Source organism: Vulpes vulpes, chromosome 15 (genome assembly GCF_048418805.1).
Source record: "Vulpes vulpes isolate BD-2025 chromosome 15, VulVul3, whole genome shotgun sequence".
NCBI lineage: Eukaryota > Metazoa > Chordata > Mammalia > Carnivora > Canidae > Vulpes > Vulpes vulpes.
In genome coordinates this window covers 8,909,069-8,922,909 of record NC_132794.1, presented here as the reverse complement: position 1 = coordinate 8,922,909, position 13,841 = coordinate 8,909,069, and the positions used below count along the sequence as shown (strand labels likewise).

General features: G+C 46.4%; 1 protein-coding gene across 1 annotated transcript; it reads left to right on the top strand.

Moving 5' to 3' along the window:
* The first annotated feature begins 1,745 nt into the window (after nt 1-1,745).
* On the top strand, nt 1,746-9,115 carry CBR3 (carbonyl reductase 3). The gene is made up of 3 exons (XM_025986482.2): nt 1,746-2,253; nt 3,957-4,064; nt 8,613-9,115. The coding sequence occupies exons 1-3, from the start codon at nt 1,965-1,967 to the stop codon at nt 9,047-9,049; spliced, it is 834 nt and encodes a 277-aa protein (XP_025842267.2). The 5' UTR covers nt 1,746-1,964; the 3' UTR covers nt 9,050-9,115.
* The last annotated feature ends 4,726 nt before the right edge of the window (nt 9,116-13,841 follow it).

The following is a 13,841-nucleotide window of genomic DNA, read 5'->3' as shown; positions in this document are numbered from 1 at the left end:
GTAATTAAAGGGAAATTAACAGGGGCCCTGGGTGGCTCAGTCAGTTAAGGACTGGTTTTTCATTTCAGCTCAGGTCATGATCTCAGGGTCATGAGATCAAGCTCAGCATGGAGGGCTCTGTGCTCAGCATGGAGTCTGCTTGAGATTCTCTCTCTCCCTCTGCCTTTCAAAAAAAGATAAATAAAAATAAATAGAGGGAAATTAATAGCCCTTAGCACCTATATTGAAAAGAAGATCTTGGGCAGCCTGGGTGGCTCATCGGTTTAGTGCCACCTTCAGCCCAGGGACTTATCCTGGAGACCTGGGATCAAGTCCCACATCAGGCTCCCTGCATGGAGCCTACTTCTCCCTCTGCCTGTCTCTCTCTCTCTCTCTCTCTCCTCTCTGTGTTTCTCATGAATAAATAAATAAAATCTTAAATTAAAAAAAAGATCTTGAATGACCTCATCCTCCATGGTAAGAAACTAGAAAAAGAGAAAATAAAACCCCAAGTGAGCAAAAGAAAAAAAAATAAAGGCTAGAACAAAAATATAAGCAGGAAAAAAATAGAGAAAAATACCAGTAAAACCAAAAGATGCTTCCTTGAGGTTAAAAAAAAATTGATAAACCTTTCACCAGACAGAGCAGGAGAAAAAATATGAAAGACACAAATGAACACTATCAGGAGTAAGGGAGGCAGCATCACTACCCATATATCACTACCCAGAGCATATTATGACAACTTCACCTCACAAGAATCAACAACTTGGATGAAATAAACAATTTTTTTGAAAAACACAATTTGAGCTCACTCAAAAAGAAATGGAAAACCTGAATAGCCCTACATCTTTAAAATAGAGTTCCAAATAATTTCTAGAGGGGGAAAAAGACTACTGGTTGAGCCACAGGAGGGGAACCACACAGCAAGAGCCCAACTTCCTGACTTCCCTTATTGATTTGATGGAAAAGGATGGTCAAGGTGACATACAAAAAAAAAGAAAAAAGAAAAAAGAAAAGAAAGAGAAAGAAAGAAAAGCAGCTTAGCCAGCTCTGCTTGAGAAAAGGTGAGTCACAATGAGGTCGCAACTCTCCATAAATCTAAGTGTCACTAATCAAACACCTTCAGATTACACTCTAGAAGGTGGGCCGGGGAGCTCTAACTGCCTCTGCAGACCTTGACACACCTGGGGATTCATTTTCTTTTGAACTTTGTGGGGCACACATGTTTCATTGGGAGAAAAAAAAAATAGATATGGATAATGTCCATCTTCCTTGGACAAACCTAAAATGCAGACACTGAGCACCCACAGGACTTATGCAAGGATTACATGAAAACATTCCAGTAAGAGGCTTGACACGCAGAGAGGGCTCCATCCACACTCGTCCCACTTGGGGGCGCACTGGGAATCACACGCAGAGATGAGCCCGGACCACACCTGTACATCTCTTCCTAGGCCCCCCCTTTTTTTTTCTCTTGTCTTTCTTGAGTTTAAGCAAAAAAAAGGGGGGGGGATCTGTGTCTTCAGAAGCAGTTACGGTGTCTAATTTCATCGCATTTTAGGAAAAGGCAGGCATTTCCATTTTGCAGTGAATGATGGGCACGTGCCCAAGAAAATTACTCAGCACTTGTTTTCCTCCTTGTGCAATAGTTTCTTCAATCCAACTGCAGGGAATCTCCAGACCCGGGCCGACCCTGCACCATCCGCTCGGGCTCGGAGACAGCTGCCCTGACTCGGGGGCGGGATCTGCGCGGGCGAAGGGGCGGACCCGGGAGAGGGCCCGTTACGAAACCTTCGGGAGCAGACGGCCCCTCCTCGCAGGGGAGGGCCCGAGGGCCAGGCCTGGTTCCCCAGAAGCCGCAGCCCGGGCTCGCGGCGCTCAGTTCTCTGGGGCTTCCCTTCCTGCGTCCACCGCCTGCAGCGCGCTCCCCGGGGGCCCGCAGCCCGGTCCGCTCCCCACGCGCCCCGGGGCCTCCCCTCCCGGCCATGTCCTCCTGCAGCCGCGTGGCGCTGGTGACCGGGGCCAACAAGGGCATCGGCTTCGCCATCGCGCGCGAGCTGTGCCGGCAGTTCTCGGGGGACGTGGTGCTCACGGCGCGGGACGAGGCGCGGGGCCGGGCGGCCGTGCAGCAGCTGCAGGCCGAGGGCCTGAGCCCGCGCTTCCACCTGCTGGACATCGACGACCTGCAGAGCATCCGCGCCCTGCGCGACTTCCTGCGCAAGGAGTACGGGGGCCTCAACGTGCTGGTCAACAACGCGGGCATCGCCTTCAAGCGTAGGTCGGGATGGGGGGGGGGGGGGGTCCCTGGGTGCGCCCAGGGTGCAGGGCGCAGAGCCGCAGGCACCCCCCAGCCGTGCGCCCCCGTGCGCCCCCGTGCGCCCCCGTGCGCCCGGGTGATCCCGCAGCGCAGCGCCAGCTCCGCGGGACGCGCTCAGCCCGGGCCTCCCGCTGCGATCCTCGCCTTTCGCGGAGTCGCCAGAGCTGCTCGCTGGGCGCAAGGCGGGCGGGGCGCATCCCGGGGCGCTCCCGGAGCCGTCCGCGGCCGCTGGGCGCCAGAAACCCGGCCTCCTGGGAGGGGGGCCACGCCCTGCTAAGCTCACCAGCTTTCTGTGTAATGCAAAAAAAAAAAAAAAAAAAAAAAAAGCATTTCTCTGCAAAGGGTCTCCGAGCTCACTCGGGCGGGGCTTTCGCTATCCGTGAAATGGTGCATTCGTAGTTGCCCGGAGGCATCTGCTCGGGACAGGAAATGGATCGCTGAGACGAGATCAGTGCGCACTTTACGCATTAGTGGACTTGAGATTTTGTTTAATGGAGAGCTTCGATAGGCTCAGGCGGGAAGGAAGCGAGCCTTGTTCCCTCCCCACCCCACCCCCACCCCCAGGGAATTTGGGTTTGTCATCAAACATACATGCTAAGTGTGATTTTTTAAGTAGCATCTTCGGAGGGGGACAAAAAAAAAAAATCAAGATTATTTTCTCTGTGGTTCTATTAAGAAAGTTAATTGAGGGGATCCCTGGGTGGCTCAGCGGTTTAACGCCTGCCTGCGGCCCAGGGCGTGATCCTGGAGACCCGGGATCGAGTCCTGCATCAGGCGCCCTGCATGGAGCCTGCTTCTCCCTCTGCCTGTGTCTCTGCCTCTCTCTCTGTCTGTGCCTCTCATGAATAAATAAAATCTTTAAAACACACACACACAAGAGAGTTAATTGAGCTGCCTTGTGCGGGGGGGAAGAAAGAACAATCAGGCCAGCCCCATTTACCAACCTACTGGGCAAGGGAAACCCAAGAGGCAGAACAGAGTAAAAAGTAGTATGAGGCCTTGATCGACTCCTGCCCCTCCGCCCCGGCCTTAACCCGTCACCGTCGCTGAGCATCCGCACCTCCAACTCAGCCCGCGGGCTTTCTGGGAGGGCAGGCGGGAAGCGGCGGGGACCCGCAGGCTGACGGGTTGATGGAGAGATGCTCCGCTTCCTGGACCGCGTGGACAGGAACACAACCTCGGCTGGAAGCCCCCACCCTCTCAAAAAGTGTGGGCGGCGGCACCACTTTTGGTTGCATCACCTTCAACGAAGGCCTCCTTCCACACCTGCTGAATCAGAATTTGCATTTTAACAATCCCTAGCTGCGTCCCAAACCCGGTCAAGATTGAGCAGCAGCCTTGAAAGCCCGCAATTCTCAAAGTGTGGCCAGACCGGTAGCTGTAGCGTCACCTGGGAACGCGTTGACATGCAAATTCTGGAGCCCCACCCCAGACCTTCTCAATCCCAAAGTCTGGAGGTGGAGCCCAGAAAGCTGTTTTAACAGGCCCTGCAGGTGATTCAGACCACGCTGGAAGTTTGAGAAGCACCGACCCAGTGGTTTAAAAAATCGTTTTAAAGTTAGCTTGTTTTTTTTTAAACTTTCATTAGAGATAAGATCCACTTTGTCATATACATTTCAGAGGGGAAATGCGTGACTTTGTTTCCTTCTCTTTTTGGAAGCTGATGATCCGACGCCCTTTGACATCCAAGCTGAGATAACGCTGAAGACAAACTTTTTTGCCACAAGAAATGTCTGCAACGAATTGCTGCCAATAATAAAACCTCACGGTAAGTCCAGCCACGTGAATGGCCAGGTTGCATCCCTCAGCACGAAGTGGGCCATGGGGCTGTCCCTCAGGAGTCACCCAGAGATGCTATTTCCCTGTAGGAGGGAAAATAGAGAACTTCACTATTTTCTCATAATAGTTTACTCTTCACCTGCCCACTTTAGCTTTAAAAGATATGTATGGTACATGGCAGTGGTCTCCGGTCCCATGTCATGGACTCAACCCTAGAATGATAAGGTGTCACAGGTCCCCAAAGGCCTCTTGCCTTTGAACAACCTCAGTGGGCCCTTCTCACCTCCCCAGGGTGGTGGGGCCATGTCCAGCTCATTTGGGGACCTGGGAGAAGAAGGATCTCTTTTAGTCTTTTTTTTTTTTTTGGCTTTCCTCGTGCTCCTTCCTTCATTTTGTCAAGCTGATGCAGAACCTCCCAAAGAAATTTTTCTTTATTAGCGAGTATCTTACCCACATTCCCAAGTATTCCATAAATATCTTTTTAATAAAAATTTTTATTATTTGAGAGAGAGAGAATGAGCACAGGAGCAGGGGCAGAAGGAGGAGAAGCAGACTTCCCTGCTGAACAGGGAGCTGGACGTGGGACTCAATCCCAGGGCGTTGGGTCATGACCTGAACTGAAGGCAGAGGCTTTGCCGAGGAACCACCCAGGTGCCTCCAATAAACAACACTGATTGTTTTATTTTTCAACAAATATTGGGTGGCTCAGTAGTGGAACATCTGCCTACGGCTCAGGGCGTGATCCTGGGGTCCTGGGATCAAGTCTCGCATCAGGCTCCGCACACCTGCTTCTCCCTCTGCCTATGTCTCTGCCTCTCTCTGTGTCTCTCATGAATAAATACATAAAATCTTTTTTTAAAAATAATTTTTAAAATGAAGGAAGCCTTAGGTCTGGTTGCATGGGGTTGATGTGTACCCAGGGCCAAGGGGATGGAATTTTGTCTTGTTTTAAGTAGGCTCTATGTCCAGCATGGAGCCCAACTTAGGGTCTGGATTCACCCCCCTGAGGTCAAGACCCGAGCTGAGATCAAGAGTTAGACACTTAACCAACTGAGCCACCCAGGCATGCCTCTAGGATGGAGTTTTTTTAACGCAAATCTAAGTGCATATTTTTGTGCCCCTTTTTTTTTTTTTTTTTTTACAGAAAGGGATCCTTAAGTATAATATTTGCCACCTTGCTTTCTTCACTTACTATATCTGGGACTCTTTCTAGATCAGGAGAGAAAGCTTTCTTACTTTTTACAGCTGCATAGTATTCCATGGCAAGGGTGCCTTTTACTAAGTATCCGGAAGTCTTTATGGTTTTTAGAATCCTAGAATTTGAAAGCTACAAGGTATTGAAGAAACCTTACATTCCTTTGTCTTCATCTTACAGAGAAGGAAATTGAGACCCAAAGATGTGAACACAGACAGGTAGTGATAGAGCTAGGAACAGTACTCAGGTTTCCTGACTTCTCCCATCAATCAAATCAGGATAATTTGCTCCAGTGAAGGGACGGAGCATAACGCTAAATGATTGCAAACCAAGCCATTTTGAAAGATAAAAGATGGCTTTGGGGAGGGTGGGGCTCAGGCCACAACCCAGAGCAGGTGAATCACTGGCCTTAACCAGTTCTCTTTAACAGTAATTCCCAAAATGGGAATCTGCTTTATAACACACTGAGAATATTTGTGCTTTTTCCATAAAATTCATATTTACTTGGAGGACAAGAGGCTGAGAGTTATTTGCCTCTTGATTTGTAGGGAATCACCGTCTCTACAAACAAAACTGACTTCAAAGCCATATTTTATTTAGCATTATATTATCTCTTTAAAGAAAGTTACCCTCTTACTCATTTAAGATTCCCAGTGCACAGGTTAATCAAATGTTTGCCCACTAGGTGGAGCTACTTGCACACCCTTTCTAAGAATAGGAATAGGGGTTGTTTCTGGACCAGAGAGCCCCCCTGGACCTCACCAAAGCGGGTGTATATGTGGATGGTGTGCGTCCAGTCCTTCTCAGGGTTGATTGGACCCATCTGGCTGTTGAGACTGTCACCTCTTAGCCTCTGTCCCAGAGGCTTCCTCTTACTCCTAGGAAGTTTTGTTTTTTTGTTTTTGTTTTTGTTTTTTATTTCCACCAAAGGCATAGCGGAGCTCCTGTAATTCGTTTTTCTTTTCTTTCCTCCTTTCCGTTTTGAATTTAATTCCTTGTTAGGGGCCAGGTGATTGAGAACAAAGCCACTTAGAAAGTAATGAAGAATACAACGTCCTCGAAGTAGTAGTATTCCTGGCCACACTATTAAAGTGAGTCTAAGAACATCATGCTAATCCAAATTGGGACAGATACTACAAAATAACAGCCTAGAGTCTTCAAAAAGGTCATTGTTAACTTCTCTAGATTAAAATAGACTCAAGAGAGGGGCACCTGGGCGGCCCACTTAAGCATCTGACTCTTGGTTTCAGCTCAGGACCTGATCTCAGGGTCATGGGATTGAGCCCCACATTGGGCTCCCTGCTCAGCATGAGGTCTGCTTGGGATTCTCTCTCTCCCTCTGTCCCCCCCCCCCACCACCACCACTTTCTCTATAAATAAATAAATAAATAAATAAATAAATAAATAAATAAATCTAAAAAAAAAAAACTAAAGCGATATGACCACTAAGTGCAATCCATCATCCCAGATGAGAGCCTGAGTGAAAACAAAACCTATAAAGGAAGATTCTTGAAAGGACTGTAGTCCTTTGAATATGGACTGTACTTTGGATAACAGTGTTGTACCATGATAAAGGTCTTAAGTGTGATCACTCTTACGTATACTAAAGTGTTTAGGGCAAAGTTTTAGATTTGTCTGCAATTAAGGAGAAAGCAGATGTGGCAAAATGCTAATTGGGGAACTTAAGGGTATATGGGTATTGATCGAACTACTCTTGCAACTTCCCTATAGGTTTCAAATTGCTCATAGTTTAAAGTTGGGAAAGATATATGTATTACAAGAGAGGGAGAAAATTACTGAAGAGTCTCGGGTACCTAGAGATAAGCGAGGTGCTTGTGTACAAGACAGAGTGAGGGCATCTCCGTGTGGGGTTGGCCCACAAGAATATCCAGTAGAATGTGCAACACCCTCTCCACCCCCAGTCCCCTCTCCAGCCCCGTCTCTGTGGTGAATGAATGCCACTTAGAAAATGCAATAAAATCCAATTATCCTGGTGCACATGGGTGACTAAGTGTTCAACTCTTGATCTCAGCTCAGGTCTTGATCTCAGGGTCGTGAGTTCATGTCTCACACTGGGCTCCATGCTCTATAGGTAGGCATGGAACCTACTCAAAAAAAAAAAAAATCATCTAATTATCCTATTGAATGCACAGATAGTAGAGTCAGGATAAGTAAGAAAAGAACCCTCAAAACAGGATGTTTTTTGATGTTGGATGAACTGTATAAATTCACCCGTTCACTGGTTCAGAGATTTCCAACAATACTTCAAATTGTCTTATAGTTTTTGGCCTGCATATTTTTTATGCACCTGACTGTCTCTTTAGTAGCTGTGAATTATTGGTAATATGAATGTTAACTCCTTCATTACACTATATTTAATTTTTAGCTACAGGCTAAAAAAAAGTGATGAAAATCAAAACTGGATTTGAAGGACGCCTGGGTGGCTCAGCAGTTGAGTGTGTCTGCCTTCAGCTCAGGGCATGATCCTGGAGTCCTGGGATGAGTCCCTCATTGGGCTCCCCATAGGGAGCCTGCTTCTCCCTCTGCCTATGTCTCTGCCTCTCTCTCTCTCTTTCTCAAATAAATAATTCTCCAACCCAGGTTTTTTTTTAATATTTTAAATTAAAATATTAATTTTAAAATATTAATATTTAATTAATTAATATTTTTAAAATATTTTTAACTCACGCCATTATTAAAGATAGACAAGGCATTGCTTGACTCTGATTTTTGGTACTTGGAGATAATAAAGAGGTGGCTGCCCATGGGCCTTAGGATTGGGCAAACCCTGAAAAAGCTTTAATCTTCAGGGTGAAGCTGCTGTCTCTAGGAAAGCAAGTTCACAGGTAGCTGGAGTGTTTCTGTGTGCAGGGGGATATTTCATAAAACCTCTCGGTGATTCCACTACAGACCTACCTAATGAGTAATCACTGCTCTTTAGCCTCTGTTATTGATGGTAATGTGTCTTTCCCTTTGCGGGAAGAGAGCACAAAATAATGTTAACACCCACTGGGTGCATCCTGAATTCTTTTTTTTTTTTTTTAAATCAGCAGTTAAACCTGCAGCATGAATCAATTGCATGTTGAGTAGAGTCAACCAACATTTTTTTAAGAGTTTTTTTTTTTTTTTTTTTAAATTCATAGGAGACACACAGAGAGAGGCAGAGACATAGGCAGAGGGAGAAGCAGGCTCCTGGAGGGGAGCCCCAGGCAGGACTTGATCCCAGAACCCCGAGATCATACCCTAAGTGGAAGGCAGACGCCCAACCACTGAGCCACCCAGGCGCCCCAACAATTGTTTATTTGTGTGACATGCTTCCATGTGTTTACTATTCTGTTCCAGGCAGGGTGGTGAATCTCAGTAGTTTAGAGGGTTCAAAGGCTCTTGAAAATTGCAGCGCAGATCTACAGAAGAAGTTCCAATGCGAGACGCTCACAGAGGAGGACCTGGTGGACCTCATGAAGAAGTTTGTGGAGGATACAAGCAATGAAGTGCATGAGAGGGAAGGCTGGCCCAACTCCGCGTATGGGGTGTCTAAGCTGGGGGTCACGGTCTTATCAAGAATCCTGGCCTGGCGTCTGGATGAGAAGAGGAAAGTTGACAGGATTCTGCTGAATGCATGCTGCCCAGGGTGGGTGAAGACGGACATGGGTGGGCCTTACGGCCCCCGGACTGTGGAGGAGGGAGCCGAGACCCCTGTCTACTTGGCTCTCCTGCCTCCAGACGCTACTGAGCCTCATGGCCAGCTAGTCCATGACAAAGTCGTCCTAAACTGGTGAATGTCTGCTTTGGTGCTCAAAGCTTAATAAATGTTTGTGGGCTGAATGAATGAATGAATGAATGAATTCTGGTGTTGTAGTCTGCTTCTGTTTCTGTCCTTGGGGAATGCAGATTAGAATATCCCTGTGAGAAAGTGTCTTGTTCTAGAAATCAGGCTGAGCGATTTTGCTATGCCCAAACTCTAGCCTGAAAGGGAGAAGAACCAGGTCCAAGAACCTGGTTCTACAGTGTCAAAGGGCATCAGGATTACCTGGAGGGCACGTTAAGACATTGCCCAGAGTTGGGGTCCCAGGACATGCACTTCCGACAAGTTCCCAGGTGCTGCTGGTGCTGGGAGGGCAGTTTGAGAACCGCTGGTCTAGCGGGAGCTACGGAGCAGGTTCTGGCCATGTTCCAGCCATCCCTTGCTGATTCCAGGTTGTTAACTCTGTAAGGGTGTGATTTATCCTATTTTCATAGTTCTGCAATCTTATTTTGTATCACATTCTGTTTCATTATATCTGAGCACATTTTCATTAGTTTTTATGAAGTAGTATGGCTTGAAAGACTCGGGGAGAATGTCCTTTTTATCACTGGGCTATGATTTCTTCCACATTGGTTTTTTTTACTTGGGTTTTGGTTTCTGTGTTCCCAGGATGTTTGCAAAGTCGCCCTGCCCCTTCTTTCAAATTGTCCACATGTGGGCAACTTTGTCCAGACCATCTCTTCGCTCTGACACAAGCAGATGCTTTCTCCCTGACCCATTCCTGCCCCCCTCTGAGCTACAGCCCAAGGTGATCCTCCAGATGCCTCCCTCAGCCCATTTTGTAGTCTCTCTGGCAATAGGCAACTGCACATTCCCTGCTTTCAAATGGGGTTGGTTTTGTAAACAGCCTCCCGGGTTCTGGTTCTGCCCTGTAGAAAAAGGACTTGGAAACGATCTTAGGAAACAGAAGTACACTTGTGAAGAACGTTTGCTGGGGAGTCAAGACCTCCGGAGGAATGGCTGGCCAAAGAGCAGAGATACAACAGGTGCACAATGGACGACCTGAAAAGGAAAGATACTGCAAATTTACCAAGTTTATGATGGGCTGTTCATAGCGAGATACGGCAATGTTGTCACTTGATTATGACCACAAAGGTCACATCGTATCACCCGACGACAGCATTGCAGAAATAAGGGATAAGGCTATTTTCCATTCGAGAAGCAATAGAGTATGGAAATGCTCAAGGTTCATTTATTTGGGGAAACCAGGATGATGCAGGTAATCCTGTTATTTCTAGTCTGTCTCAGCATGCAAAGCACTTCTTGACTCTTCAACTTAATGATGGCAAAGTGCCATTTAGCTCCGACAACCCACACCTCACTTCTTCATCCACTTTGGGTGGAGGAACATCTGAGTCCCATCCAGGCTGTCTCACTTCCTTTAGCCATCTCTACCTTGCCTGATTAAATCCAGCTTGCCCTCCTATTTGTCTCAGACCATAGCTCCTAAGACATCTTAATGACTTCTTGTCTGGCTCTAAAAACATCTTAATGGTTTTCGCTATGTTTCCTCTGTATCTTTCATACTCTGGTCTCCCTCCGCAGCCATCCTCCAGAACCCTGCCAATGATGGGCAGTAGCAGCAGGACCCTGGAGCACTTTCAGATTCTGTCTAATGGAGTCACAGACAGGAAGCACACAAGTAAACAGGCCAGTTCCTTTTATTTCTTCTCCCTTTCTTGTCTCTAGCCAAGTATCACCTTGACATTTTTGGATCCATGTGTAACCTGCTTAGAAGACTCTCAGTTGTAAACTGATCAGCGTGTATCATGTTTATGGAAAGGTCATAAGGAACCCTCATTGGATGGTCTGCCCAGTACCCTCCCCCCTGATCCTGCTTCCCATGTTTGCAGCTACAACAGCCACAAGGTGACTTTGCCCTGCCAGCCTCTGTTGACTGTTCCAGCTCTGGGCCCAGCTTTTTTTTTTTTTTTTTTTTTTTTATGATAGTCACACACACACAGAGAGAGAGAGAGAGGCAGAGACATAGGCAGAGGGAGAAGCAGGCTCCATGCACTGGGAGCCCGACGTGGGATTCAATCCCGGGTCTCCAGGATCGCGCCCTGGGCCAAAGACAGGCGCCAAACCGCTGCGCCACCCAGGGATCCCTGGGCCCAGCTTCTAAAGAGGAGGACCACCAGCTGGACTGGATCAGAAAAAGCTCAGAGCTATTACTCTGAGTGGCTCTGCCCCAGCCTACATGGTCTAAGGAGCAGAAGGAACCAAGTATAGCCAGAAAAAGGCAACTAATTCTCAAGAGACTGTCCCACCACCCCACAGTGGCATCCCTTACCTGGCCTCAGACTATTCCTGAGATCCCAGATTCTAAGAGATGCTCCAAGATACCTCTGTATCCTTAAATGTTCCCATTCGTTAAGTTTGAATTATGTTATTGCTCACAACTGAAAGGCATCTAATATATGTGCATGAAGATGTTTCATGGTGTTGTAGTGAAAAAAGAATTAGGTTTAGAATGAGAAGGAAAAAAAAAATCATGAATTAAGAACCATGGCATACTAGGCCATATGTCATGCTTAATATTTTCCCTTCATTGTTATATGTATTTCTTACAGCAGTCCTTTGAGATAGGTATTTAAGATATTGAGAGTGAGAGAGAGAATGAATGAGTTGGGGGAGGGGCAGAGGGAGAGGGAGAGGGAGAAGCCAACTCCTCACTCAGCAGAGAGCCTGACATGGAGCTCTATCCCAGGACCCTGAGATCATGATCTGAACTGAAGGCAAACACTTAACCAACTGACTCACCCAGGTGCCCCAAGATAGATATATTAATATCATTTTTCAAATAAGGGAAAAAGGGGATCCCTGGATGGCTCAGCGGTTTGGCACCTGCCTTTGGCCCAGGGCGTGATCCTGGAGTCCCGGGATCCAGTCCCACATTGGGCTCTCCACAGGGAGCCTGCTTCTCTTTCTGACTCTCTCTCTCTCTCTCTTTTTCTATCATAAATAAATAAATCTTTTAAAAAAATTAAAAAGGCTTGGAGAACTTGTCCAAGATCACACAGCTAAGAGCCAGGAGCCAGCAGCATATCCAGGACTGTCTAATAGCAGTTCCTTTGCTTTTCTTGGTGCCCAGTGCTTGGCATGTCCAGCTTCACTATCATGAGTCTAGAGACCAGGGCAATCCCCTTGGTGTAAAAATTAAGGGAGATGATATATTGAATCTAAGTGATTTGTAAGCCATATGGTTGTTAGATCTCCAAGTTAACCTCTGTGTGAACTTTTCCATAAAATAGGTAAATGAAATAGGTTTAAGAGTGGCATATTTTAAGTGGATTATCCCATTCTGTGTGCCTTTTAGGCCCCAAAAGGAGCCAGTGACCCTGCCTGAACCAGCTTCTGTGATACACTTTTCTAGCTTGACACGTGGGTGTGAAACCCACATACAGTATCAGCTTTAGGCCTGCCCTTTGGGCTTCTCCCTCACCTACTGAACTTCAGCAAAGATTGTGACACAGCAAGATCCTGAACAGTGATGTAGTGTGGAGATGAAACTGGTGATAATGATGATTCTGACAAAGGTATACTTGTTTCTGCAAGTCAACCACAAAGTGGGCACAGCATCAAATATAGAACTGCACAGGATATTCTCCAGATGGGGTAGTGGAGGATCTATTCATAGAAAAAACAAGGTTAGAGAATCACCAGGATTTGCATATGGAAACTCAGAATGTGTTTGGCCAATCTCTCTAAAAGGTGGAGAGAGAACCAGAAAATGTAGTCACTTCTGATTTAGAGCCTCCCCTTTTTTAAGCCTTTATTTATTTATTCATGAGAGACAGAGAGAGGCAGAGACACAGGCAGAGGGAGTAGCAGGCTCCCTGTGGAGAGCCTGATGCAGGACTCGATCCCAGGACCCCGGAATCATGACTTGAGCCAAAGGCAAGATGCTCCACTACTGAGCCACTCAGGGGTCCCTATAACCCCGTCCTTAATATCAGAAGGGGTAAGGATTAAAGTTTTGATTCAAATTAAATCTGAAATGCTCTGATTGGAGATTATACGGGGAACATGCTCTATTTATATGCCTTAAACAAACACAGCTAAGTAGACTTTTAACTGTGACAATTTGACCCACAGAAACAGATTTTGTGTAGGAATAAACTTTCAAATCTTAGTGCTGTACATTTACTGTCAATCCTGATTATAAATGTAGTGGTTCTTTTAAGCGTTGATAGTACTTGAATCTGTCAAAACTAACTTAATGTTCCACACACCTAGAGTTCTTTAGAGATTGGTGACATACAATTGGAGAAGGAGAATCATCATATGGTTTTACTCATACGAGGACTATAAGAGATAGTCCTAGGGGTTATAAGGGAAAGGAGGGGAACTGAGTGGGAAACCATGAGAGACTCCTAACTCTGGGAAACAAAGGGTTGTAGAAGGGGAGGTGGGCAGAGGGTTGGAGTAACTGGGTGACAAGCACTGAGAAGGGTACTTGATGGGATGAGCACTTGGTGTTATACTATATGTTGGCAAATCGAACTTAAATGAAAAAAATACAAGGCATATATATATTATTTAATATATTAGGACAAAGTTAGACATAGTGGTTTTGACACGGATAGACTGGTTCTCCCTTTCAGTGGGGAGTACAAGCAGTTCTTTCATTATTAGCTAAATGCAGTGTGGAGTGTGGCTAGGATTTGAGGAACCTAAAACAAAAAAAGCCCCACCTCACCTCTTTGGCAACTGTTTTGGTAAAAATGGAGCTTCTTATATCTACATCAGGAAATCGGTTTTCG

Coding starts and splice junctions, on each gene's coding strand:
- CBR3 (XM_025986482.2), top strand. CDS start 1,965: ATGTCCTCCTGCAGCCGCGTGGCGCTGGTGACCGGGGCCAACAAGGGC. Junction 2,254..3,956: donor CGCGGGCATCGCCTTCAAGC/GTAGGTCGGGAT, acceptor TCTTTTTGGAAG/CTGATGATCCGACGCCCTTT. Junction 4,065..8,612: donor GCCAATAATAAAACCTCACG/GTAAGTCCAGCC, acceptor ATTCTGTTCCAG/GCAGGGTGGTGAATCTCAGT.